Source organism: Spermophilus citellus (assembly GCF_964194105.1).
Source record: "Spermophilus citellus genome assembly, chromosome: 5".
Lineage (NCBI taxonomy): Eukaryota > Metazoa > Chordata > Mammalia > Rodentia > Sciuridae > Spermophilus > Spermophilus citellus.
The window spans coordinates 116,853,770-116,881,260 of NC_138186.1; the positions used below are offsets into that span (position 1 = coordinate 116,853,770).

Genomic DNA, 27,491 nt, shown 5'->3' on the forward strand with positions numbered 1-27,491 from the left:
GGTACCTATAAAAAAAATTTAAAAAAAAACAACCTCATATTTCTTCTTGCAGATATTCTCCCACTACACTTGCCTTAGCCATCTCTGAGATGGATGATAACCAAGTTGGCAAATTTAGTTTTTATACGAAAGAAGCCATCCTTAAGGTCAGTTATTTATTTATTTTTTCCAAAAGAAACTGAAGCAAAATAAAGAATTTGCTTATGTGTTTTTTAAATCAATATTTAATTCATGTATATTGACTTCCATTTTTAAGAAATGCTTTACTTCAATGGTAATAACAATGGTATCGCCTTGTCCTTGTGCGCATTGACCTGGTTTGAACCATGTAGACTGTAACACGCGTATAATGGCTTCTTTAGATAGAAAAAAGAAACACATGTAGAGGGCCATCTTTGCATCAGGCTTTTAAAATATACACTTATTATTTGGAGTTTTTATATGACCTTTTTAAACTGGATGGGTTTCCCCCGCCCCAACAGTTGGATTTCTTTGCTTCTCTATGTGTTTTTGGATTTTTCTTTTCTTTTACCATGGATCTAATCTTGGCTCACCAGAGCCCACCACTGAACTTCATCAGAGCCTGCCCATCCTCTCCTGACCACTGGGGAAACCTCATGGTGTCCAAACCAGGCCTAAGGACTGCCTTGCTGGATTGAAATGCTGTTGGGGAGAGAGCAGATTCAGTCTCGTGGCTGAGGAACAAGGATCCTAGCTCATCCTGCAGTTAAATTCATACATGAATTTATATGTTGAATAAGTGATGATCTCAACCTTTAACTTCGCCGATTTATGGAAGCAATTCCTAATGCCTTTCACATTTTCTTCCTTCAGCTCTTGTCCCAGTCTGGAGTGGAAAATATGCAAGTGACCCTCGCATGTCAAGCTGCTCAGAAAAATGCTTTGATGGTGGCAGTTCAACAAGCATCCCTCTATCACAGGACAGTGGGCTGTCCTGCTGATGTCAAGGTCAGCCTACATAATGCAGAAGCCAGACTCACGCTGCCGCTATCACCAGCTCCCCCTTCTTTCCCTCCCTCCCTCCCTCCTTCTTTGTATGTTGGTGATTGGTTATAGTGAAAGTCAATGTCCATTGGTTATGTCCAGTGAGTTGATGTAATTGCAGCTGGACATGTTCTTTCCTTTTCTTCCTCCTTTCCTCCCTTTCCCCTCTCAGTCCCTTTTTTCCTCTTTCCTCCCTGTATAGGAAAAACAAACTTAGATTCAGTTTCTCATCCTATATACTCACAAGACAAATCACCCTGTGACCTCAAAAGGTGTGGGGACTTCTCCCCACCAGCAAGCAAGCAATGAATTCTGCAGTGGACGCCAGCTGGGCATCCTCTAATTCAATTCAGTTCTGACACCTTCTACCTGAATGTAGCATCAGATCCCACAGGTGAGGGCTCAGTCAGTCCTAAGACTGCTCCCATTTCAGATCCAGTCACAAGTCTGGACCAACAGAACTTCTGGCTGACTGGCTACAAACTGGGGTTCCCACAACCACATTCCCAAGTTTGAGTACATTATACCTGCTTCCCTCCACCTTCTGAGTTTCAAGTATTTCTTTTGCTAGTTGGATCCTTATCACCTAGATTCTTTTTTTTTTTTTCTTTCTTTTTTATTTCCTGTACTGGGAATTGAACCCAGGAGACTTTACCACTGAGCAACATCCCCAGCCCTTTTAATTGTTTATTTTGAGACAGGGTCTCACTAAGTTGCTTATGGCCTTGCTAAGTTGCTGAGGCTGGCCTCAAACTTGTGATCCTCCTGCCTCAGGCTCCCAAGTCACTGGGATTACAGGCATGCACCATGTGCCGGGCCCTACCTGTAGGGTATATTCTTGATTCATTTGCTCCCAACTCTTCTGAGACCTTGCTTCATCAGTATGGCGAGTGGTGCTATTAATAATTATTCAGAGGTGGATTGTCTTTAAATGCAAGCATATATTTGATAACGCCAATCATCAAATATAAACAATTAATGCAAAAAGTGTTGGGTGTGCGGGAGCACCTCAACTAGCATTCAAAGCACACTAATTAAACACTATAAGCAAATCACACAATCCCAGGGCAACCAAGATTCCCAAAATACCTCCGATGCCATGCAACTTCTTTTAGCCAAAGAGCAGATGTTGTCTTTGTCTGGTGGTTCTCTCCGGTCAATGGCTGGACATCAGGGAAGGGTGGAGCCAGTCCAGAGATGGACAGCAAGGCAGCCAGCCTCACTGATGTCCTTGGAGCAGAACTCTTTGATGTGGCAGGACCAGCAATTTAAATACAGTTCCAAGTTGGTGGTGTATTTTGGTGACTGGTTATAGTGAAAGTCAATGTCCACTGGTTATGTCCAGTGAGGTGATGTAATTGCAGCTGGACATGTTCTTTGTGCATGTCCATGGAGCTGTGCTCCCTATCAATTGTAACCAGTCATTGCTAAGCATGCCTATGGCCAGTGCCCCTCACAGCTCTTTATCAGTTTCAAGCAGACAGGACTAAGCAGTTCAATGGCTGCTGTTCCTATGGCCACCAGCATGTCCCAGAATGTCTATGGAAGATGCTCCTTACAATCAGCTACCTGCTTTCTCTACTTCACTTTCAACTCTCCAATTATGGACAGGCTGAACTGTTTTCATTCTCTCCATAAAGCTTGTTGTCCTTGTCCTATGTGCCTCTCTCGCCAGTACCCTGATTAGGATCTCTTCTTCACATTTATGTTTACTGAAAGGATAGTTTTTAACTCCTTGTCTTCCTGTCCTAACACCCTAGGTACTATAGCTACACTCCCTCCTCCATCACCCCTCTCTCACTAGATTCAGCCTTGACTTTTTTTTTAAAGAGAGAGAGAGAGAATTTTTTTAATATTTATTTTTTAGTTCTCGGCGGACACAACATCTTTGTTGGTATGTGGTGCTGAGGATTGAACCCGGGCCGCATGCCTGCCAGGCGAGCGCGCTACCGCTTGAGCCACAACCCCAGCCCAACTTTCTTATTAATTAACCCAGAAGATGCCGTTTAGCAACTTGACCTGACTTCTTTCCTCCATTTAATGCTGTTGACTACCACCTTATCCTTGAAGCTCTCTTTCCTCCGCTTGCCTGACTCCACTGTCTCCTGGCTCTCTTCTGTCTCTTTGATTGTTCCTTCTCAATCTCTTGGAGTGGGACCTCTCTTCTCTCCCAGCTCTTAGATGTTGGTGTTTCCCTCTATTGTGCCTCAGAACTCCTTGGCTCTTCCCTTACCTGTCCTCCATGGCTATTCTCATCACCTCTTGTGATTTAAAACCTGTATATCCGAAACCAATACATGATCAACTTTCAAAAGTACATCACTTCATAGAATCTCTCTACTAAACCCCAAACTTGGGTGTCCAAGTACCCGTTAGACAACTTTTGTGTATCCCATCCCATAGGCATCTCAATTCAGCATGTACAAAGGGAACTAATTTCTCTCCCATATGGTTCTCTAGTATTTCCATTCTTGGTTAAGTGATCTTTATCTGAATAGTCATTTGGGCCCCAAACCTCAGTCACCCTTAATGTCTCTGGTTTCCTTACCTTGGATCATACACTCAATCATTAACTCTTGCCAATATCATATTGTAAATATTGATTGAATATTCCCCTTTTCTCCATCTGCATTGCTTTAGGTTAAACTCTCATTATCTTTTTTTTTTTTTTTTTTTTTTGTGTGTGTGTGTGTGTGTGGTGCTGAGGATTGAACTCAGTTCCTTGTGCATTTGAGGCAAGCACTGGACCAACTGAGCTATATCCCCAGCCCTCATCTCATCTTTATGGTTATAATGGCCTTTGAACTAGCCTCCACCTCCTGGGCCCTTGCCTTGTACCACCACATCTGCCTCCAGTCAAATTTCCCCTTCACACAGTGACCAAAGAATCCACGCCTTCAGTGACTCTGTATAGTCCAAAGAGCAAAGCTCAACCTCCCTAGCTATGTATGCATGGTCTTTACTACCCAACCCCGGCTTCCAATCCTGCCACTTCCCCTGCATTCTAAGGGCCCTAAATATTTTATGCTGTTTCACATCTCCATGGTTCTGTTCAGATTTCCCCATAATATTTTTCCTTTCCTTTCAACAGTCTACCTTCCCTACCCACCACTTTTGCTTTTGTTTATAGGATGCTACTCATCCTCCGATATTCAACTCAACCCAGTTTTTACTTCTTTCAGGAAGTGTTCATGTCTATTTTAACTCTGTTAAAGTGAATTTTGTGACTCCTTCATAAAAGTATACTGTGAATGTGTGTGTGGGGGGTGTGTATACACACATACACATACACAGACATAACATAATCACAGGACAAGAAGGGGAGTGGTGACAAAACCAGAAGGAATAAATTCTCGATACAATAAAAGGGGACAAAAGGAAGGGAAGGAGGAGAAAAGAGAGAGAGAACACAAAATCAAAGGAAATATTTCAAGAAAGAATGAGTCACCAAAGATGTAGGTGACAAATATGAAAAGATGTTCAACATGATTAGTCATTAGAGAAATGCAAATTAAACCCACTGAGAAACATTTCATATCCATTTGAATGGTTAAGGTTTCCGACTGACCATCCCAAGCATTGGCAAGGATGTTGAGGATCTGGAACTCTAGTACACCGTTAGTAAGAAAATAAAATGGTACAACTCCCTTGAAAAATGGTTTGGCAATTTCTTAAAAAGTTAAACATAAACGTACAATGTGATCCAGCCATTCCATCCCTAGGTATGTAACCAAGAGAAATGAGTGTATGTGTCTGTACAAAAAAAAAAAAAAAAAAAATGTTTATAGACGCTATATTCATTATAGTCAAGAACTCAAATGTCCATGAATGGTGGAATGGATAAATAAATTGTGATACATCCTACAATGGACTACTAGTAGACAATAAAAAGAAATCATTGATATGTACAAAAATATGGATGAAGTCCAACCAAAAAGAGTATTACTGTATGACTCTATTTATGCAAAATTGTAGGAAATTCATTCTAACCTAAAGTTTCAGAAGGCAGAACAGCTACTGTGTGCAGAGGTATGTGTCAGAATCCCAGTAACTTGGGAGGTTGAGGCAAAAAGATCACAAGTTCAAGGCCAGCCTCAACAACTGAGAAACTATTTAAAAGATAGATAGATAGATAGATAGATAGATAGATAGATAGATAGATAGATAGATAGATAGGGTTGGAGATGTAGCTCTGTAGTAAGGTATCCCTGGGTTTAATTCCTAGTACCAAATTAAAAAAAAAAAAAAAAAGAAAGAAAGAAAAGAAAGCAAACCAGTGGTTGCTTGAAGAGAGCAGGTGGGAAGGATGGCTTTGGTGATTAGTTTGATTGTGATAGTGGTTTTACAGTTGAATAAATTTGTCCAAACATATCTGATTTTACACTTTAAATATGTGATGTTTATTAAGTGTAAATTATTCCTCAATAAAGTTATTATTTTAGAAAGAAAGAATTCTGTAAGTTTGAATAGAGAGGTAAAACCCAGATGGTTAGGGATTAAAATGAGGTCATTAACTTGCTCTGCTGACGCCAGAGCAAGTCTACTAATTGTTTTGGAGTAAAAGCTCCAGAGAGGGCCAGAGTTAAGGAGCAAGAGGCTGACAGAAGTGTCCAAGGAGTGTGTATTTATGGCTCTTGCATCAGTCTGCTCATACTGCCACAATAGAACACTATAAACTAGGTGACTTCAACCACTGAAATCTACCTTGTCACAGTTCCGGGGTGAGAAGTTCAAGATCAAAGTGCCATCATGGTTGGTTTCTGGTGGGAGCTGACTTTGTGGCTTGCAGATGTGGCCTTCTGCTGTGTTCTCTTATTAAGGAGTGAAGAAGGTGGTAGGGATGCGGGTGAGGAGGATCCATCAGGGTCAAGTCCTGTTTCCCCAGATGTGAAGACTGAACACCCAAAAAATGCAGAGGCAAGTGTAGAAGCAAGTTTTATTAAAGGATGGGACAAAGATAGACTTCTCTGCGGAGAAGGGGCCCCTGAGCTGGTTGTCTGAGGAAGTGGGAGTGTCCTGCCCCTTTTATACATTTTGTAATTCCTTTCTTTTCACGGCCTCTCTCCCACCATCCTGCATACAAGTGACCTGACAAGTGACCAGAAGGTGGACCAAAGGTGGATTGATCCAGGCAGGAAGGGAGCAGCCCAGGGGGCATTAATTAACAACTTCTACAACTCCCTGCATGGAGGCGCAATTCTCTGGAGGCAGGTCACCTTGGCAACAGTAGGAGGAGGGGGGAGTGTTCTGGAGGTAATTTTCTGACCCAAATATTCCTTCCCTACACTGACTGCCTTTTTGTCCCCTGGCCTCAGGGGGAAGCAAGGAAGGGAGAGTGCTGAGATCTCTTGCCCTTCGTATTTGGGCACTAGCCCTGTTGGATTAGGGCCCTACTTCCATGACCTCATTTAAATTTTCCACCTGCCAAAGGCCCTATCTCCAAACACCATCCTATTGGGGGTTAAAACTTGAACACGTGAATTTTGGAGGGACACAAACACTCAGCCCATAGCAGTTCATTAAGAAGTTTGGTCAGAATTGAGGAGGAAAGTTGAGGGAGTAGGAGAAATAAGGAACAATGAGAGAGGTGGACACATTTGTAGGAAGGAGTTGGAAAAAAGAGGAAGGAATTGAAGATGGAACTGAAGGGAGAGTGCCGGTGAGGAGATCAGGAGCTCCTATGGTGCAGGCTGGCAGGAAGCTAAGCGATGGAACTACGTGGGCTCATGGAATCCTCTCCAGCCCCATGGGATGGGTTTGGTTCCAGGTGAGGAAGCAGATTCTGAGAGGGGAAGGAAGAGAGACAAGGTCACCTTCGAAGTGCCAGCATCAGAATCTCCTGCAGAGCAAGGACTCTTCCCTCTCTTCTCACTCACAACCATGTAGGACCTCCCCAGTTTCCTGAGCTGGTAGAGACTCCTATTTCCCGCAGACTGGAAGACCCCAAGGGTTTTCAGGAAAAAAATAAGGTTGGAAACTCTTGAGATGTTCTACCTAGAATTTTTTTTTTCTTTTTGCCTCACTCTTCTTCTGTCTCCTTTAGTAATTCTGATATAGGGATCTCCCTGATTCTTCCATAGAAGAAGAATGGACTTTCCTTTGAAGATTTAACCTTTTTTAGTTTAGAAAAATATACCGTTCATTGTGCCTCACAGCTCCATAACAAATGGAGCTGGAACATTGGAAGATACTCATTTTCCTTTTTTCTTTCCCACTCCTCCTTCCCTCCTTTCTCACCTCTCCCTCCTTCTGCTTCCCTCCCTCACTCCTTCTTTTCCTCCTTCTTAACCACAGGGTGCATGGCAGGATTTGTTTATTTTTAAATATTTTTTTATTTATTCTAATTAGTTATACATGATAGTAGAATGCATTTTGACACATCATACATAAATGGAGTATAACTTCTCATTCATATGGTTGTACATGATGTAGAGTTACACAGGTCATGTAATCTTATGTGCATACATAGGGTAATAATGTCTGATTCATTCTACTATCATTCCTGTCCCTATGCCCCCTTCCTCCCTTCACTCCCCTTGTCTAATCCAAAATATCAATATTCTCCCACATCCCCATTGTGAATTATTATCTGCATATCAGAGAAAACATTCAGCTTTTGGTTTTTTGGGATTGGCTTATTTCGCTTAGCATAGTATTCTCCAGTTCCATCCATTTACCAGCAAATGCCATAATTTCGTTTTTCTTTAAGGCTGAGTAATATTCCATTGTGTATATACAGTTTTTTTTATCCATTCATCTGTTGAAAGGCATCTAGGTTGGTTCCATAGTTTAGCTATTGTGAGTTGAGCTACTATGTGGCTTCATCACTGTAATATTCTGATTTTAAGTCCTTTGGGTATAAACTGAGAGTGGGATGACTGGGTCAAATGGTGGTTCTATTCCAACTTTTCTGAGGATTCTCCATACTGCTTTCTACAGGGGTTGCACTAATTTTCAGTCCCACTGGCAATGTATGAGTGTACATTTTCCACCATATCCTTGCCAACATTTATTGTTGCTTGTATTCTTGAGGATTGGCATGGCAGCATTTAAATCCCACCTCCATTTGCTTAGGTGCCCTGAGGGAATCTTCCAGATCTTCTAGCTGTGAAATCCATCAACATTATTTCTTGAAAGGTTACTCCACATAGCACACTACTCCTAACCACTTTGTAGAATGGAGAATTTTTCTTATAGCGCTTTAGACAACAGTACTCTATTCTGAAAATAGTCCTCCTTAGTGCCTCGCCCCTTTGTTGTGCAAAGTGGTATCTCTTTTCCTCTTCTTCCTCTCCCCTTCTCCTCCTCCCACTTACTCAGGCATATACTTGTGCTTGGGGTCAGTTGTGGCTGTGATGTAATTTTATAGAGAGCACTTATACATCTAACCAATTTAATTCACTATGATTTAAAATATTTTAGGAAGTAAGTGCAGAACTGAAAAATCATGGCAGAATGAGTCCAACCAGAAGAAGAAATTCCAGAATTGTGAATGACACAGAAAACTCTCTGTTATCCCCAACTCCAAAAGTCCCAGACAACCTTACACATTCTTCAGAAAGATTTCAGAGGACCAAAAGGTATTGTACCTTATGGGAGGATTGTTTAAAATAATAACATTATCCTCTTTTAATTCAATTGATAATATTGTGTTATGGGATTGAAGAAGCCTAAACTCTCAGAGTAACTAGTATGTGTTTTATTTCTTTAAGAACCTCATATGAAGACCTGTGTGAACACTCGGAAGGCTCAGCTCCTTCCAGTATACCCTAGTCTATGAAAGAAAGTCACCTGGTCTTAATTTAAGCCTCTTCTTTACCCTCTGTCCCTCTAACTCTCTGTCTCTCTCCTCTTTTCTCTTTCTCTTCCCTTCCTTCACTCTCTCCTCTTTCTCTGTAATTGTTCATACTCTTTTTTAAAAATATATTTGTTCATATATTTATTTCTTTATTAATGTGGTGCTGATTATCGAACCCAGTGCCTCATGCATGTGAGAGAAGTGCTCATCCACTGAGCTACAACCTTATCCCTGTTTATACTCTTTTTGCAAGCAAGAATAATAATAGGAAACTCTAAATTTTCCATATCTCTCTTAAATTGAGAAGCCCAGAACTTCCCGCCGTATTCTAACAAAGATTTTGCTATTGTTTATATAATAAGATGGTAACTTGTCACAGAGGCATGGCCTCCAGAGATATGTCTATAAATCAGGGATGGCCTGCTATATCTTGAATTCTTTTCACCCTGACAAAGAAAGAATGATGCTTACATTCTGTAATAATTGTGATTGCTCTGAGTATTTTATTGGAGCCATACCAAGGACACTCACAAATTTAGACACTGGCAAATTTAGAATGAAAAAAAAAAAACAGGCAAAGCAACTCTACTACTCAAGATGCCACTGACTTGGCCAGAGTTCAAGTGCCTTCAGTCCACATCCCCAGTGTGTGGGTAGAAGATTAAGATCAGTGTGTTTAGTCAAGGGGACCCTTGGAGACCACTTCAGTTCAGGTAAAGGGCACATTGGGCCAAGCTTGGTGTTTGGGATCAAGAAGGGACAGCTGTCATATGGTTTAGGCATTATATGTCTCCGAGAAGCCTGGAGCACATCAACATCTTTGGTGAACAATCAGAAACACTTGGAGCAAGAGAGAACCATGGAGCCCTCCTGCTGTGACCCAGAACATGAGTTGTCCTTGTGTCACGTGTCCTCTTACCTCCCACCCTGGCTCAGATGCCTCTGTTCACTTCTCAGGGCTCCAGAGGCTTTTGTGTCTATTCAACTAGAAAAGGTGGGGCTGCGGGACATGATGCTGACCACCTTTCACCTCAGGAAACAGACCATGGCCGGCAGAATGAACAGCCCTGTGAGTGTGCAGAGATAAGAGCTCCCTACAGTTCTGGTCCTTTTGCATTTGAGCAAATAGAATTTCTGAACTTGGGGTCTGTGGCTTTCAACCTATTTGGATGGAACTATTGAAAATACAAGGAATTGATAAAGGAAATCCAATAGAAATCGAATAAATTCAAGCAGGTTATTATAGTCAGGTTTTTAAAAATGCTTGCATTTTTTCAAGGCCACATTTTGTTTTGTCATTTTCTAAATGGGCTGTTTTCAGCACCTGCTTTGAAACATTTAGCTACTCCTGAGGTAGGTTTTGGGTTTGGGTGGCTTAGGTAAGGTGGGTAAGGGCTCTGATACCTATTATCTTGGTTTTTGAGATACTTCCAACATGTTACTGTTTAAGAGTTTTCATGCTACTCTAATCAGTTGAAAAATATTATAAAATTCAAACCTTTAATTAGTTAAAACCATTGCTTAATTTTGTGAATAGCATTTTATTATTCATTCATTTTGATGAGTAAATGATTATGCTCATGAATAGTTATGGTGGGAAATGAGAGGTTTATCTCTAGGCTTTGTCCTTACTTGTGACTAAAAAAAAAAAAAAACAAAAAACTTAAATTTGCCTAACCTACTTCTGCAAATGGGTATGATGAAGGCCAGACATTTTAACTACTGATGAATAATCATGGAGGCAAAGGGCCCCTTCTAATAAGCAAGTCTCAAAAAATAGTGATAGAGTGAAAATATAACATCAACTATCCTTCAGCATTATCCAACACCTACAGATCAGAAATAATTTATGCATATAATGATCAGTTAGTTTTGCTAGGCTCTGGGATTTTAGCCTACTTGCATGTTCATAAGTTAGCCTGCTAGCAGAAGACACAAGACTTGCAGGTCAGAGGCAAAGAACTTTATTGCTTACAGCAGAGCAGGTAACATGAGTTCTATATTTGTGTCAGTTGTCTTTACCTCCCAAATCCCACAGAGACAACTAGGAGGAGCCTACACGTGCCCACTAGGTTTGTGTCATAGTTGAAAACACTAAGCTTGGGGAACCCACCTCTTTTATAGCAAGCCTGCTCATTTTCCTAGAAGGAGACATTAACCCATCCCTTAAGACGGCTCTCTGAAAACACAACCCTGAGAAATGATCCAGGTAGAATGATCAGGACCTTGCATTCTTGACATACTTAGAAATATGCGTAAGAATAGAAGAGACACACAGAAGAGGGTATCCCAATAAGCTTATCTCCAAAAAGAATGTCTCAGTTGTGTGGCCTTTTCCTGCTTAAAGTTGAAGTTTGTTTGAATACATGTACCAGGTTGGGTAGTGCTTATAGCCAACCATCTAATAGAAGAACTATCATTTTCTTTTACCACAGGATGAAATTGGAAAACTCAAGAGGGATGTTATAATTGAATATTGTCAAAAGTAAGTATTGTATATGTGATAACACACGCTGATTTGTTCTGAATGCAAGAACCGGTAAGTGGTATTTTGCAGAAATTCAGACAATAAGTGAGGTTGGTTTTGTTTAAACAAACCACATGGCTATTGGATAAAATCAAGTTAAACTGACCTCTCATATGCAAAGGACCAGGAGAACACTTTAAAGTACTTTAAAGAGGTTCATACCTCTGCTTTCAAGCAACACCACATGGAAATTTCTTTTTGACACAGATGCTCTATTCCTCCAGGAAAGTAGATGCTGAAACTTTGATGAGAAGGGAAACAACTTGGATTTTCCTTTGGGACATCATCTCTTCTGACTTTCAGGTTGAACCGCCACATTTCTCACTATGCTCTTCGGAGTCAGATCATGGCACACTGTAATAGCCTGAGAGCCCTCCTGGAGGATTTTCCTACTATCAGGGATACCTTTTTCATGGTGGGGCAACCACAAGAAAAGAAGGGATCAGGTGACTCCAAGGAGGGCCTCAAGGCTGACCCCAGGTATGTAAAATCAGAGACAAAGTAGAGTTTGTCTTTATACTTCCAAGGCCCCACCTTTCTCCAGGAAGAGGTGTGTTTAGTATGAAAATATTTTGCTGCTATTGTTTGGATCTTAAGTGTGTTCCAAAGATCCAAGTATAAAGGCTTGCTTTCCAGTGTCGCATGGGTCCTAGGCCATGGGGGTATGAGCCAAAATACCTGAGAAATACAACTTAGAAGGAAAGAATCATTTTGACTCACAGTTTCTGAGGTTTCAGTTCATGATCAGCCGGCTCCAAGGTATAAACATCATGGCAGAGGGCACAGCAGAGGAAGGCTCTCATCTCATGGCAGCTACGAAGCAGAGATAGAAAGAGGGAGGGAGGAAGGGGTTCGGGATAAGATATTCTTTTCCAGGGCACACCCCCAGTGACCTGCTTCCCCAACTGCCTCCCAATAATGACATCAAATTATCAGTTCATCAACAGATTAATCCGATAGTGAGGTCAGAGCCCTCAAGATCAATCACTTTCCAAGAGCTTCACCTCTGAACCTTGCTACACTGGGGACATGCCTTCAACATATGAGCCTTTGCAAATCCAAACTATAACAGGGATTTGCCCTTGAAAAGAATATGGAATCTTGATCTCTTCCTCTTTTTCTTTTGCTTCCTGGTCATGAGGTGCTTCCAACAAGACTCACTGCCTCACCCAAATAATGGGGCCAACTGTTCATGGAACAAAACTTCTAGAACTGTTAAGCCCAAATAAACCTTTTCTATTTATAAGTTGTTTATCTTAGGTGTTTGTTACAGTAATGAAAATCTTACTGACACTTTTGCTCCTTTTACTGTACTTGACTTTGATAGTCTGGTCTAGAAGCACAAAAGAAAAAGTTTAGCACGCTAAGGAAAAAAAAGCATTTTTGTATTTGAATCCAAAAGAAGTTCATTGTTTATGAGCTGTTTGACTGCTTTTTTAATCAGTATAGTTTTGCTTTCTCCTGGGGAGCTCATTTTCATTAGTCACAACCATTTACATAGCTAGCATGTAAAATAAGTCAACAAAAAAGTAAGTTTGATTTTGAGCTGTCATAGATTCACATAATCTATAATAATAATATAATTATATAATAATAATCTAGAAGAAATACGCAGAAAAAACAATGATATGCCAGTGCCTTGGACAAATTAAGTGTCCTGTTTTCCTCTGGTGGGACAGACATACAGATACAGATGTAGATATAGGTATAGTGACAGAGCACAGCTGCTTCATATATTCTTATAAGGCTTTATCTGGTTTTCTGAATGACTTTAACTCAGCCTGCTTAAGAGTTCACCCCCACCCCCTTCCTGGATGGAGGAGTTAGCATACCTGTGCAGTTAGTAACCTCATTTCCTTAAAAAAAAAAAGGGTGTGTGTGTGTGTGTGTGTGTGTGTGTGTGTGTGTGTGTGTGTGTTATATAGTATACAGTCTCCAGGGAGAAGCAAACACACCCTATAGGGTGAGTTTAACCTCTGCTTCTGTTTCTGCTTCTGGAGTTTGAGTAAGAGGAATACAAAAATACGATCATGGACTGGACAGATAGAAGGGATTTAAGAGATCATTTGTATCAGATCACTCACTCACGCACTCATTCATTCATTCATGCATGCATGTGCTATTCAACTATCACTTATTCCGTTTTTACTTAAATGCCAGGCACTGGCATTTACAGGATAAGTCATTGGTTCTGGCAATAAATTCCATCTAGTTGGGAAAAGCTGTGTAAACAAACAAGTAACTCCAGAGATAACACATTAGAGGTGTGTACAAAGACCTATGAGGGAATGTTTAACTACTCAGGGCCTCTGGAGGAATTCAAAGAGGAATGGACAGGAATGTTGGAGTTCCCCAAGAAAACGAAATGGTAGAGGCTAGACTAGAATGAAAGAGGCTGAAATCCTCAAGCTCTTGACTGACTGACAGCTGACCAGCCAAACAGTGGCCAGGTCCATCTCCACACTTAAAAGGCGGATTAGTTTGTAGATAGCAGTGTTTTGTTCTATGAGCTCAGCCAATGCTTTCATTTGCATAGATTACAGGATTTACCTAATGGAAGAATGCATTTGAGAGAACCATGGGGCAAAGATGCTATTTTTCTAAAGGGTTTGCCTGAATATCTGCTGCTCAGTAAGGTTGAAAAGCATTTTTGTCATGCAAAGTGTCATAGATAAATCCTTTAAGTGTTCTTAATTCCATTATTTTGTCGCCCTCTTACCTCATTGACCATTTATAAAGCTAATCTACATTTGAGATCAAACTTTTAAAGTTCTTTCCAGAAATCTAATCCGCTGCATTTGTGATTATGATGAAATGGGTTAAGAAGCCTATTTTTGTTTTTGATGTGTTTAATTTGCAGTAACCAAATAAGAAGGTCTGGATGCAAAGAGGAGGAAAAATCTAACTTTTAGATCTTGCTCTATTTCTTTATTGTTTCTTGTAGGAGACTATTTTTTCTAAAGATTAAGGGAAACAGTCATTTACTCTGGAGAGCCTTGGTCCCTGAATTATCTGGTTGGTTGATGTGTGATAACATCAGGGTAGAACCTTGGGCCAGGAAGGTGTGAGCAAAATGGGTGACCAGTGGATGAGCTGTGACTGGTAGACTGTTTCTCCACTGAATCCCCTCCTTTTCCTAAACTCTCTGGATATATATTAAACTCTTTTTTAATATACTCATTTATAGGAATATTTATAGGAGTATAGAGAAAGGAACTTCTTTCTTATGTGAAACTTTGGTGAAAGTACGATTGGATTCTTTCTAACTTCAAAGTCTGGTTCCATGCTCTGGGTACCTACTGATTTAAAAATAAATAAATAAACAAACAAATAAATATATTGTGTAATTATAACAATATACCTAAGGCAGTCTAACTTTATTTTTTAAAGAAATTTATTTAGCTCAAGTTTTGGAGGGCACGACACCAACAGCACAGTTTTGGTGAGGGCCCTCTCGCAGCACCACATCATAGCAGGAGTACGTGTATGAGGAAGACCTTACATCAAAAAGCACAAAAGCAGCAGGGCATGGTTGTGCATGCCTGTAATCCCAGCAGCTTGGGAGGTGAGGCAGAAGGATCACAAGTTGGAGGCTAGCTTCAACAATTTAGCAAGACCCTATCTCAAGATAAAAGAAAAATAAAAAGATTTGGGAATGTAGTTCAACGGTAGAGCACCCCAGGGTTAATCCCTAGTTCTCCACAATAGGAAATGAAGACAGAGAGAGACTGGGGCCCTATAATCCCTTCAGAGGTGATACCCTCAGCAGACCTAAGGACTTCACACGAAACATCACCTCCCAGTAGTTCCCCCGTGAGGACCAGGCCTCCAACACATGAACCCTTAGGGAAACATACTCAAACCATATCCAAATCATAGCTGTGAGTCACGAGAAGGTGTCCTCGTAGAGAAAACCACATCCTGGAGTTAGAATATTTGGATTTTCCCCTAGTGTTGAACTGAGGTCTTAGGCAAATCACTTATCTCGAAACTTGGGACTTTGGTTTCTTTCAAGTGAGGACATTGAAGCAGCTCTCTGAAGTTAAACACATTAGGAATCTTAGTGCTAAGGTATGTAAAGGATGATTCCAAGAAACAGGACTGCTGAGGAAAGACTTTCCAAAAGGGGCCAGTTTCAAGACAGCTTGTAAAGTGATAAATGGGATCATTACAACGAAGTTAACTAGAGATAAGGGACAGAGTTGAGAGCAAGGGTCACGGAGGAAAGAGGCCCTCATCTCATTCACAGAATAACAGATTGGGCTACATTGAAGAAAAGTAAGTTTTATTTGAAATGTCAGTTCCAACAATTTAGTGGCCCTGCTGAGGATTCTGAGACATTTCATGTTTGTGAGAGTGTGGTGATTGATTGGCAATGTCTGCTATGGTCCAGGAAAGGAAGAAAGGTAGCCTTCTTGTATGTGTTTGCCATCCCTTGAAGAGCTCCAGAAGTTCTGTAGATTTAAAATGCTAAGATGCAACTTAATTCCTGGAAGGTTGTAATGTACTGTATATGGTTTAGCAGAGACTCTGCCCTAAACCAGAGCCCCTGTAGAGGAGGAGCCAGAGGGATCTCTGTTCTCAGAAGTCCCTCGAGGCTTCCTTTCCCTTCAAGACTTCAGAGGAGGCTACAATCAGAGGACTAGGATGACTCTCAGCGGCATTCCCAGGGGTATTAGCATTGGCTGCTAAAAGAGCAAAGAGAGCCCCCAGAGAGAACACTACCATTAATTGAACCCTTGCCATGTGACAAGCAGAGCCGCTGTCATCACATACAGCTACTTTGTGCAAATTAGAGGAAGACAGACCTTCCTCTGGGGGCAGGTGTAGCTCCACACAAGGGTGCAGAGCCTGGCAGGAAAGGTACAGGCTGGGCTCTTGGCCACTGCTGGTTGCCTGAAGGCACAACACATGGCGATGTTGGTGCCAAGTGCTGTAGAACAATGTAATAGACAAGATCCTTGTCCAACAGGGGAAAGAGACAGACAGCAACAGTGCACTGTGATAAAGAACAGAATAAAGTAAATGTTTAATGAAAGCATCACCAGGGAACAGGATTATCAGAAGGATTTGGAGAAACAGGATGGGAACTAGGAGAGCTTCAGGGAAGAGGGATGCTTAACCCGAGGCCTGAGGAATGATAAGCTGGAAGAGCTGCATGGATAAAGGCACAGAGATGTGAGATGGTTTGTGGACCTCAGTGTGAGGACAGCGATGGGAAGTGGGACAAGATCCAGAACACTGGTGTTTGTCCTTCAGGTCACAGTAAAAAGGGGAGCAGGATGATTATCAGTGGCACTACTTAGGAAGTTCCTGAAATTGGATTAACCAGGAGGCTTAGGAGGTGAAATCAATGAGGCCAGGAGCCAGACTGATGAGGGAGGAAGGAGTCTAGCATTTCCTCCAGAGACTCTGGCTTGGGTGAATAAAAGGGTAGCAGTGCCATCATTGTTTAATAGGTACAGAGTTTCAGTTTGGCAAGATTTTTTTTTTTCAAGTTCTGGAGATGGATGTAGTATTGATGTGAATGTCCTTGGTACCATTGGACTATACACTCAAGAGTGGAAAATGGTAAAATGGCATTATATGAATTTTACTACAATTTTCTTTAAATGGGAAGCAAAGGGGAGGGCTGAGATGTGGAAGAGATAATAAATCACAGCTCGGAAGCTTCGGCTGTCAGTTTCTTCCCCCAATCTCCCAACAGTCCCAGGGGCTATCTATTCTGGATGCTCTCTGCTCCTTGGTCTATTTCTGTTGTGCCAGGCTCTACCATCATGTCATGTTTGCACGTCCAGCTGTCTCTGCAATGTAAGATCCTTGAGGTGGTCTTTCATGTTATGTCCCAGGTATGCCTCTGTGACTTTGACCCTGATGCAAAGGGAGGATGGGGAGTTGGGGAGGGGATGGGTCAGAAGGGAGTGAAGGGAGTTCTAGCCAGTGGCCTTTAGTTCAATCGTGAAATACCAAACTATGTCATCACTTACTGGCAGGAACTGGTTATGGGGCTGAAAGAAGACTTGGAATTATTGAACAAGGAAATTGGCATGACAACTGATCAAAGGGGGGAAAAAAAAAGGTTTGTCCCAGGGTGACATAGCTCAAGCTGGAAATCATTTTCTTGTTGGTGCATCAATATAATTAGTAGTGTGATTCCCTCCAGCTGTGTTTAGCAGTGTGCAAGTAGAAGCAGACAGCTGAGGAGTTGGAAGGACCCACAGTTGGGGCTTTGCTAGGTAGATGGGGTACAAGGACAAAGAAATAGAGAATCAAAGGTGCAGGCAAGAGAGCAGTTCATGTAGTTCACGGATGGTCAGATCCAGTCTGGGAAGGGAAGGGATTGAAGTCAGAAAAGAACTGACAACAGGAAAAGGAGGCCAGAGGACTGGGTGATGTCAAGGAGCATATTTTATGGGGACAAGGAGAGTTAATGGCACTGTATGAGGGAGAACGCTAGAAACGAAAGCTAAGGCTTTGGAAGTGAAATGGCTCCAGGTGATGATAAAGTCTAGGATGTGGCCCAGGAGTGGACAGCTGAGAGTAACTAAAGGTAATAGGGGACCATGTTGAGCAGGCCAGGTAGTCCACGGGCCATCCACAAGGGGGAGGGGCAAGGCTCCCTGTGGGTCTGAGAGTCAGGCTACTTTCCCTGCACCAACCTCCTGAATCTTCTGCCATCTGCACTCTGCTCCCTCTCCCCCACAGTCCTGAGCAATTTCAATCACTCTGCTGACAGTAGCTAGCTAAGGTCCATTTGCCAATGACTTCTGAATCCCCACAGCTCCAGAGCTTCAAATGGCTTCGCCTTAGCTGGTAGTGCCTCAGACCAGCTCAGTCAAGAAAGGCAAGAACTGAGCTCCTCGCCTCTTCTGCCCCAATCCTGTGTCCACTGTGTTCAAGGACCACACAATTTCTAACCCCCATCCCCAAAGCCAGAGTCAGGGCATCGTTTGTAGATTCTTGCTTTTCCTTATTCCTTAGACCCTAGTGATCCCATTACTTAAGCCCTTTCACATTTGTACTTAATTTCCATTCCATATCCATTTTCCATAGCCAGACTCAATGGGAGGGTCTCACCTTCTAGCGAGCACCTTGGAAATTGTAGGGACATTTGTTGCCTTGTCTGATAATTGCCTATGAGGAATAAAATTACTTCTGGGTCTCTTGGAGATATTCAGATGATCCTTCTCACTTATTGAAGCAAAATGTAGCTCATTTTAACTAAGCGCTGAATATTTTCAGTTTCAAATGTTCTGAAGATGAGAGTTGTTAGATCATTAAAACTCATCCTGAAATAAAGCATTGGCCTTATGTCTACCTTTCAAGTCTCAGGGTTTTAATCAGTTAACTCTCAGCTCAGGATAAAGAACAGTCTTAGTTTGGAGAATTCCTTTTCTCAATAATGACATTCAGATTATTCCAGTCCTGGAACAAATCAAGTTCAGCTTAATCCAAAAGAAACATTGAATATCAAAATTAAGAAGCCCAAAGGTCTGAGTCTCAGCCCAGGGGCCTGCGGGCCTTGGGCTGGCTGCTGCAACCCTGAAGTGTGACTGGACTCAGTCTGTGGCCTTGCATCATCTTGCATCTCTGGAGCTGAGGGCCCTGCACCAAGTGCTCATCTGTTATTCCCCGCCACGTCCACTGCTGACCCCAGGCACCCTGGGTGGGGGCGGTGTGGGAGGGAGGGCCTCCACCCTCACTGCACCCTGCCTCAGCTGCTTGTCTCTGAGATGGCACTGGTCTCTGGTCCTCCTGCATACTCCTCAATTCTAGGCCATCCTCTCAATGTGTTCAGGTCCCTAGTTCCTAGCCAATTTCTCTGAGAGCTCCATGTGCGTCCCTTGGCTCCCATTCACCCCTGGCCACAGATGCCACACACCCCCACATTAGCATAATAACAACAAACTTTGTAAAGCACCACTACCTCTTTTTTTTTTTTTTTTTTTGGTACCAGGGATTGCACCCAGGGGTGCTTACTTAACCAATGAGCCATATCCCCAGCCCTATTTATTTTTTGTTTAGACTTGATGGCACCAGAGCCATTCAAGTGGGCTTATCAGGGCTGCCTCACTTCTGAGATGACACAAAAACCAGGTCAGGAGACCACCTCCATCCTGGGGCTGTGGTATACAATTCAAGAGCTTTCATCTGCATGAAAGTCGTAAGACAGGCAAAACCTAGCAAAATATCTCTTACTGGTGTGTCCATTTATGGTGAAACTACAAAGCACAGCAAGGCACTCACTAATGTTCATGTCAGGTGGTTGATCTGGGGACCAGCAGGGAGGTATTCAAGGATGCTGATGGGCTGGGGATGTGGCTTAAGCGGTAGCGCGCTCGCCTCGCATGCGTGCGGCCCGGGTTCGATCCTCAGCACCACATACCAACAAAGATGTTGTGTCTGCCGAGAACTAAAAAATAAAAAATTTTTTTAAAAAAAGGATGCTGGGCTTGTGTGAATCCCTAAGCCAGACATAGATGGATGGTGTGTTTGTGTGTAGGCCTGCAATGCTATAGAGACAGCAAAATTGCTGCCTAACAAGTGCTCAGTAGTTAGAGGAGAGCAGACGCTGGGGAACCTGGCAAGAAACATGATGGACAGATGTGCACTTAAATCCTAACTCCATCTCTTAGGAGCTGGGTAGGCAGGACCTCCCTAACCTCTCAAAGCCTCAATTTCCTCAGCTCTGAAATAGGAACAAAAATAGATCCATCGTAAGGTTGTCAGAAGCATCAAGTGACACAAAATGTGTTACACCCAGGATAGTGCCTGCGGTCTGATGCCTGCCCTTCCTTTCTTTTCTTACCACACCTTTCCCGCCCTCCATACCCACGCCTTCCTCCCACACAGCTCAGGCTAAAATCAGCCCAACTGCTCCTCTTCTGTTGAGTTGTTTATAAATAACTCTGGCCACTTGGGAGCCAGTGGAAAAGGAGGCTGCTGCCTCTGGCTTGGACGCTGGGCCTGTGGTGACAGTCATGTGTGGTCTGTGGGTGGTGGTCTGAACAGTTCAGGGTGCCTCTGGGTTAGAGGGAAATGCTCTGCTTCGGCTGCTTTCTTCTAATGCTACAGGAGTTCTCAGCCCCGGCCTCCATGTTTGCTGTCAGCGGATGGAAAAGTCCTCCTCAATTTATGGTACATCCCCCATCCTTCCGAAGTGCTGGTTATGTTCAAAACTCTGCCAGAAAAGGTTTGTATTATTTCGTGCACCAGAATGGAAACTGGCTGTTTTTTTGTTTTTTTAATGTCTCGTGTGAAGCACATTAATTGGAGAGAACATTTCTTGTTTTTTTCAAAGACATCTAATAGAAATCTTTTCACGACTAATACTTCTGACTACTTTATTTTAATTTTTCTAGAACCTTTTTATTTCATGAATTCTCTTTAGCCCTGGTCATTAATGAATATTAATTCAGGTTTCTGACATTCCTTATTAATCCTCAATTTCCTCCCAAATCCTTGAGTAAAACCCCACCTTTATGCCCTGAAGCTAATGAAAGGTTGGGTTTACACAGTAACTCAGCTGCTTACTGTTTTTTGAGGGGTTGTTCTATATACCTCACTTACTGATAAGATAATAATATTGGTAATCATATAAAAAAGAAGTAAATATAGAAACACATAAAACATGTAAGCATTTGCCAAATAAAAGTGCAATGTTGGAAACGGCATTTCAGAAATATTCTGATTTTTCTTTGTAAGTGAAACCCTGTTTAGAGAAAAGATCTATGTTTTGCTTACAGGTATTCACTCAGGACAATGTTATGAGTTTGTTTGTGAGCCTTATAATTCATTGATGGTCATACAAATACATTTTGATGTATTCATGGCCACCAGTAACATTAAACAAAAAGAAATTTCTTTAACCCCTCACAGGAGGGCCCTTGTCCCAAAACATACAATCCTGGCTTATGAATAGGTTTATTGTTTTCTTTCTCAGATATTATCCTGTGTACACTGTGAAAATGTTTATTTAAATGCAGTGGGCCTTCTGGACCACAGGTTCTGCATCTGTGGATTCAAAAATTCAACCAAGAACTAATAAAAAATATTCTTGTTCATGTGTACTAAAACATATAGTTTTTCTTTCTTGTCCTGATTCCCTGGATGACACAGCATAACTACTTACATAGCATTTAGATTGTATTAGGTACTATAAGTATTCTAGAGATGATTTAGAATTTATGGGAGCATGTACTTGAGTTATATGTGAATACTGCTCCATTTTTATAAGGAACTTGAGCATCTGCACATTATGGTACCCACAGGGGCCCTAGAATCAATCCCCTGTGGATTCTGGGGGTTGACTGCATGAATCTTGTTTAAAGATACTGTTCCCATCATGCTCAAATATTTCATATGCCTCTTAGAAACTTCCTGAAACTTCTTTTCTTGTGCTGATTTTCCCCACAGGAAGCTTTTAGAGCCTTAACACTAACACTACAGCTGATGGCTTCCTTCCATGACATTGTGGCCTACCTTTTCAGTTTTGTTCAACTCGGCAATTGTCCAGCAGGCTTTGAATTTCCTGTAAGCCCTGATCCTTTGAGGGGAGACTGGGGAGGAACAGAGGACATTGGTAAGTGATAAATGATGGTTAAAATCACCTTCAATATTCAGTTGGAATTCTGCAATGCTCTTAATACTTGGAAAGACAGAACTATAACATTTTTCTCACAAACAGCAATGATAAGAAAGGGCAAAGGAAAAGTCCCCTTATATACTGTCTCCACACTCACATTCACCTGGTGAAGCCCACATCTATGGGCTAAGCCATAGAGCATACGAAGTCAGGAGGTGGCTCATGTTTGCACCCTGCCTCTGCTAATGATTACTTTACTCCCTGGGTCTCTGTTTATCCATCTATAAAATGGGGTGATAATGCCTGTCTCATAGAGATATTCTCTGGATTGAAGTCTATAACATTCTAGAAGGATGTATAAGATTGTAGTAAAGATGAGTTTTGTCTCATTCTCTTTTCCTTCCTGTTCTTTGTGAACTCACAGTGTAAGGTCAGAGCCAAGCACTCATCCTTAAGAAGCTTGCTGACAGCCCCAGATAGTGAACAACCACCTGATAGTTCTGTGATAAGAATGATTGAGGCTGTAGTGTCATATGTCCTGCTAATCAGTGAACTCTAACTCCGCACCAGGTTATAAAATGTAGTGTCTTACTAGGATGTTAAGATATTACAAAATAGCATCTTGTAAGTGGGGTTTACCAGAAGCAGAGAAATATTAATCAATTAACAGCAGAATACTATTACATAGTATAGGTAGAGAAAGGCCCAAGAAATGAGGTAATAGGCCCATTTAAACCTAGTGGTTTTAAAACAAGTGTAATATAATCTGATTTTATTCCCCTTTGTGCAACACAAAAAAAATATGGTCAACCATGGAGCTGGTGGCTGGTGGATCTGCATTGTGCTAACAGACAACAGACTTTGTAAACATTGTCACGTGGGACACAGAGAAGGACATAAGTGGTGACCTGAGAAGAAGATGGACACTCATCTGAGGAGAGGCAGCAAGAAGAGGGGTGGCAAACAAGGGTGGGTGGCATTGGTGTCACCTCAGCAGAAGACACAGAATTGTTGCAGACTGATAAGCTCTCAAAAGAACTAGCAAGTCTTTGAGATAAGCATCAAAAGATTAGAAAGTTTCCAAAGCACTCCAGATCTTTTCCTACTACTGTGGTTCTGTTACCCTAGTAGGGACTTTCTGGGAGGCTGTGTGTGCTGGGCCTCCCATAAGGGATAGGAGAAAGGAAGTGGGCCACACACACAAAAAAATGTCCTTCCTGCCGCAGATGGGGAGGCCGTAATTACATGGAGATAAGATAGAAGCAGAGAGAGCCAGGATCTTGTTTCCAAGTGAAGTCCCAGCACAGGAAGTCCTGGAGCAGCTGGGAGCAAGGAGTGCCCAAGCAGATCCTGTAGGAAGATGATCTGGGGGCCTTTGTCCCAACCTGTGGAGGAGTTGACTTGGATCAGAGGAGAAAACAGGAGGGACAGTCCCAGCAAGAGAAGGAAAGGACTCAGGCCAAGGTGGCAGGCAGGACTGCTCATGCCCAGTCCAGAGAAGTGAGCCTTCTGGGCCACCAGTATCCAGTGTTTGGACTTCAGGATGAGGGAGATTGTTCTCTTGTGCTGACATGCTGTAAACCTGGAAATCATGGAGAATGTGGGGCTCAGGCTCTGCAAGATGTGCAATTAGAGATGTGTACCTTGGCATGTTCAAAGTAAAAGTGTTCATGCTCCAGGAAAAACGTTCAAAGTTGTGCATGCTCTGATTTGCTAAAAATAGATAAAGTGCATATTGAATTGAATTAGAGAGAAAGAGAGAGAGAGAGAGAGAGAGAGAGAGAGAGAGAGAGAGAGAGAGAGAGAGAGATCCCATACCAAGATAATCATCTTTTTAAAAAGGCTGAGCTAATTAGTTCCTGGCCTGATTCCCAGACGAGGCAGGGAGAATGAAGGTAAAAGATGAAGTGAGAATCTGTTCCTTTTCAGAGCTATTTGGAGGTAGATAAAATGACTTTTATGGACATGAATGCTTTAAAATATTTCTTAAAGGGATACTCAGGATTTTATCTTTTGGTCCTCTGAAAGAAGCAACTTTTAGATGCTGTGGACCACTGTGGATCCTGCCAAATTCTCTCCTTCACTGAAAGCCAGCAACTCCTTTTGGAGTCAGTGTGAAACAGGATGTAATCAGAATGTGGGAGTTGACACTGAGATTTCTTTGTAAAGGATTAGGAGGCCAATTAGAGCCCACATAGGACACACTGAATTTAGAATTTCAGGAACTCTCAAGATAAACCAGGAACAAAGAACACTGGACTCTGAGTCTTCATGGAGTGACAGGGATACTGTGATTGCACAGGCTGGCTTCAAACTTGAGATCCTCCTGCCTCAGCCTCCTGAGTTGTAGGGATTACAGGTGTGTGCCACCACACCTGGCTCACAGTGAATATTTTAAAATCAGAATATAACCAAGGAAAGGTATTCCCACATCCCCAATTGTATTTTAATGATAATTCCACATATCAGCTAAAAAAAAAAAAGCAAGTTTTTATAACTATTTTGCTGAGAGTGATCACATGCAAAAGGGTATAAACAGCACAATAGTGGAAATGGTAAGAGGAAAATCACCTATCATCCATCCAATCTCACAAGCAAAATATTTTTATTTCTCTTCACTCCCACCTAGCCCTTGCTCAAATATATTTTAAATTTACATATTATAGCATTTTAAAGCATGTGCAATTTTATATTCTTCTTTTCTCAATGTCACTCTAGAGGATTATAACTGTTTCCCCCTGGTCACCATTTAGCCTGACAAGAGTATATATTTCTTATAAACCAAATACACTAGGCCCTGAGCAAATGAGGCTCACCTCAACAGTGACCACCAGGAGTGGGTCAACAAATGACCTCCCCTTCTCCCACCAACTCCCACAAAAGTTCTTGCACAATTTTCTCTAATGCCACTCTTCTTCTGGTAGACACTTCTATTCAGCCCAATAGGACCATCAGATTTAGAGGAATCATAAGAAAAATCTGATGCTTGGACTCAATTATTTGGTGGCTGGAAAAAAACAACAACAACAACAACAACCCTAAAATCATTTTTCTGTTGTGTGTAAAATACCAAATGGATATGAAATCTATAGTGCTCATCTTTTCCTACAGCCAAGAGAATGCATTGCAAGTATCAATGACAGTTCTCAGCCCTGGATCTGCCCAGATTGAGCCATCATAGAGAGCTTCCTCATACCCACAGTCCTCCACTCTCCTAGTGGGTAAAAGCAGGAAGAGGCCCAGTACCCATCAGGTTAGGAACATGGCGGCTTGGGTCTGGATGAGCTGCTAAGGTAGGGCAACTCCAGCAGGGCCCTGTGGGTCTTCCCTGTTACTCCTGCTTTCAGCTGCCTACTGAGGGATAGTGATCAATTTCCTCAGTCCTTCTTCCCATTACAGGGATGTCCTGTCAGGGTAGAGAGCTATCATTATCCTCACAGGAAGTTGACAGCATTTTATATCAACTGACATTCTGGTAGCCCTGCAAGTGTGGACCCCACAAAGAGCTCATTATTTTTTTCTGTGTTTTCCCATTCTGTCTGGTCAGCTCTTTCCCTGTGCCAATGTCAGAAATCTCCGGATGCAGGCCAGGTTCCTCACTTGGCACTGAGTGTTCCAAAGGGCCCTTAAGCTAAACTTCCATCTAAAATATATATGGACGTATTTATATGGAACCTACTCTTGTAGTAGCCAAGTAGAGGTCTTCCACACCTATTCCTAAAATGGCTAGAATCCCCTAGAAAGGTATGTATGTGTGTCTGTATATATGTGTATATGTATATATGCATATTTTTCTTTCTTGCTTTGAATGGCTTTGAGTCTTTTTTAGTCCATGAGCTAGTGACTGAGAAGGCTGATTTGGATAAAATGGCAATGAAAATAAGAGCTAGTTTATAATTTATAATAATTTCAAGTTCCTGATGGATATACTGAGGACTGTACTTTCCCATTGCTTGTAATTTCTCTTTTTCATTCTATTTTGAGACCATAGGCTAGTAAGTTTTAAACTTTCTTTCAACAGCACGTTCTTACTGTGCTAAAAAGCAAAGCAAGTTTTTATCTTTCCAAGGGAGGAAGGAAGGAAGGAAAGATAAATGAGACCTCAGGTTCTAGAGCACAATGCTTTGCTGACCTTGCAAAACATATAATTAGTACATCCACCAACAAAGAAAGGGAAGGCTGTTCAGGTGACAGGTTAACTTTGGGGATTAAAATGAAGGTTCCCTAGGTTAGCAGTGGTAGCCTATATTTCATACTGACTCAAACGTCCATCATCTAGGGTCTGAGCTTCAAGAGCTGCAGAAAATGCTTGACAGCCTCAAGAGCCCCCAGGACCCGACCCAGGTGGCTCAGGCCTTCCTCCTCCGCAGGGATGTTATGTTTCTGCAATTCGACGCTGCAGTGAGGCATCTCATCCGGTAAGGGCTGGAGGGCTATTCTTGCCTAGTAACTTCTGCTGGGCAGGTGTTTGCCGAGTGACCATCTAGGGAGGACTCACTTGGCAAGATTAGATAATGAACTTAAAATAGCCTGGGGTGCAACCAGATCCAGAATGCTTGCTACAAAACGTGTCCTGCTGTGAAGGCTGTCCCTGCAGAATGTGTTTTAATTTTCTTCTTCTTCTTCTTCTTTTTTTCCTTTGGTACCAGGAATTGAACCACCAAGCCACATCCCAGCCCTTTTTAAAATATTTTTTTTTATTAGAGACAAGGTCTCGCTAAGTTACTTATGGCCTTGCTAAATTCCTGAGGCTGGGTTTGAACTCACAATCCTCCTGCCTCAGCCCCCTGAGTTGCTGGGATTACAGGTGTGCGCCACCATGCCAGGCTTAATAATCTTTTTTTTTCTTTGTTCTTTTTAGATATATATGACTATAGAATGTATTTTGACATATTATACATACATGAAGTATACTTCATTCAAATTCTTGTAGTTGTACATGATGTGGAGTTTCACTGGTGTTGTATTTTGATTTTATTAAACTTAATTCCAAGGCAGTTTATATAACAACACCTACTTTCACTGTTCAGGTTGTTTTATTGGGAGTAAAATTTTTGTACTTCTGAAAATTATTTCTAAGAGTCTTATTTAGTTTTTCCGACTTTTATTTACCTTTCAAAGGGACAGAATTTTCACTGCACTTCTGAAGTTAATGGAATTAAATTTATAAGTAAATAAATCTACTTCTGTTCTTGTAGTAACTATCCTGTTAAGTACTCTGAATTTAAAAAAAAAGAATCTTTTATATGTCTCCTTAATCATAATTCTGATGAACTTTGGATTGAGTTTAGATAAAGATTTACAATGTTTTTAGGTTAAATTTTATATGGGAGGGGAAGAGATTCGGACCTGAGCATTTCTGCTCATTCTTTCTTTTCTTTTCTTTTTTTAAAATATTTTTTTAGTTGTTGATAGACCTTTATTTCATTTAATTATTTGTGGTGCTGAGAATTGAACCCAGTGCCTCACACATGCCAGGCAAGTGTGCTACCGCTGAGCCACTGCCCCAGCCCTCTCCTTATTCTTAAATCGTCAAAATTTATTAACTTCTTTTGATTAATTCCCTCATGTGAGTA

The 27,491-nt window shown here is 41.7% G+C and overlaps 1 protein-coding gene across 1 annotated transcript in view; it reads left to right on the top strand.

Moving 5' to 3' along the window:
• CEP57L1 (centrosomal protein 57 like 1) overlaps positions 1-27,491 on the top strand; it is a 237,698-nt gene that overhangs the window by 162,380 nt on the left and 47,827 nt on the right. The window contains exons 22-30 of the mRNA XM_081294808.1: positions 53-146; positions 835-969; positions 8,428-8,585; positions 9,761-9,872; positions 11,239-11,288; positions 11,634-11,810; positions 20,406-20,523; positions 21,747-21,912; positions 26,195-26,333. Of these exons, the coding sequence (XP_081150934.1) occupies positions 53-146; positions 835-969; positions 8,428-8,585; positions 9,761-9,872; positions 11,239-11,288; positions 11,634-11,810; positions 20,406-20,523; positions 21,747-21,912; positions 26,195-26,333 (1,149 nt within the window). The remainder of the gene's footprint in view (positions 1-52; positions 147-834; positions 970-8,427; positions 8,586-9,760; positions 9,873-11,238; positions 11,289-11,633; positions 11,811-20,405; positions 20,524-21,746; positions 21,913-26,194; positions 26,334-27,491) is intronic.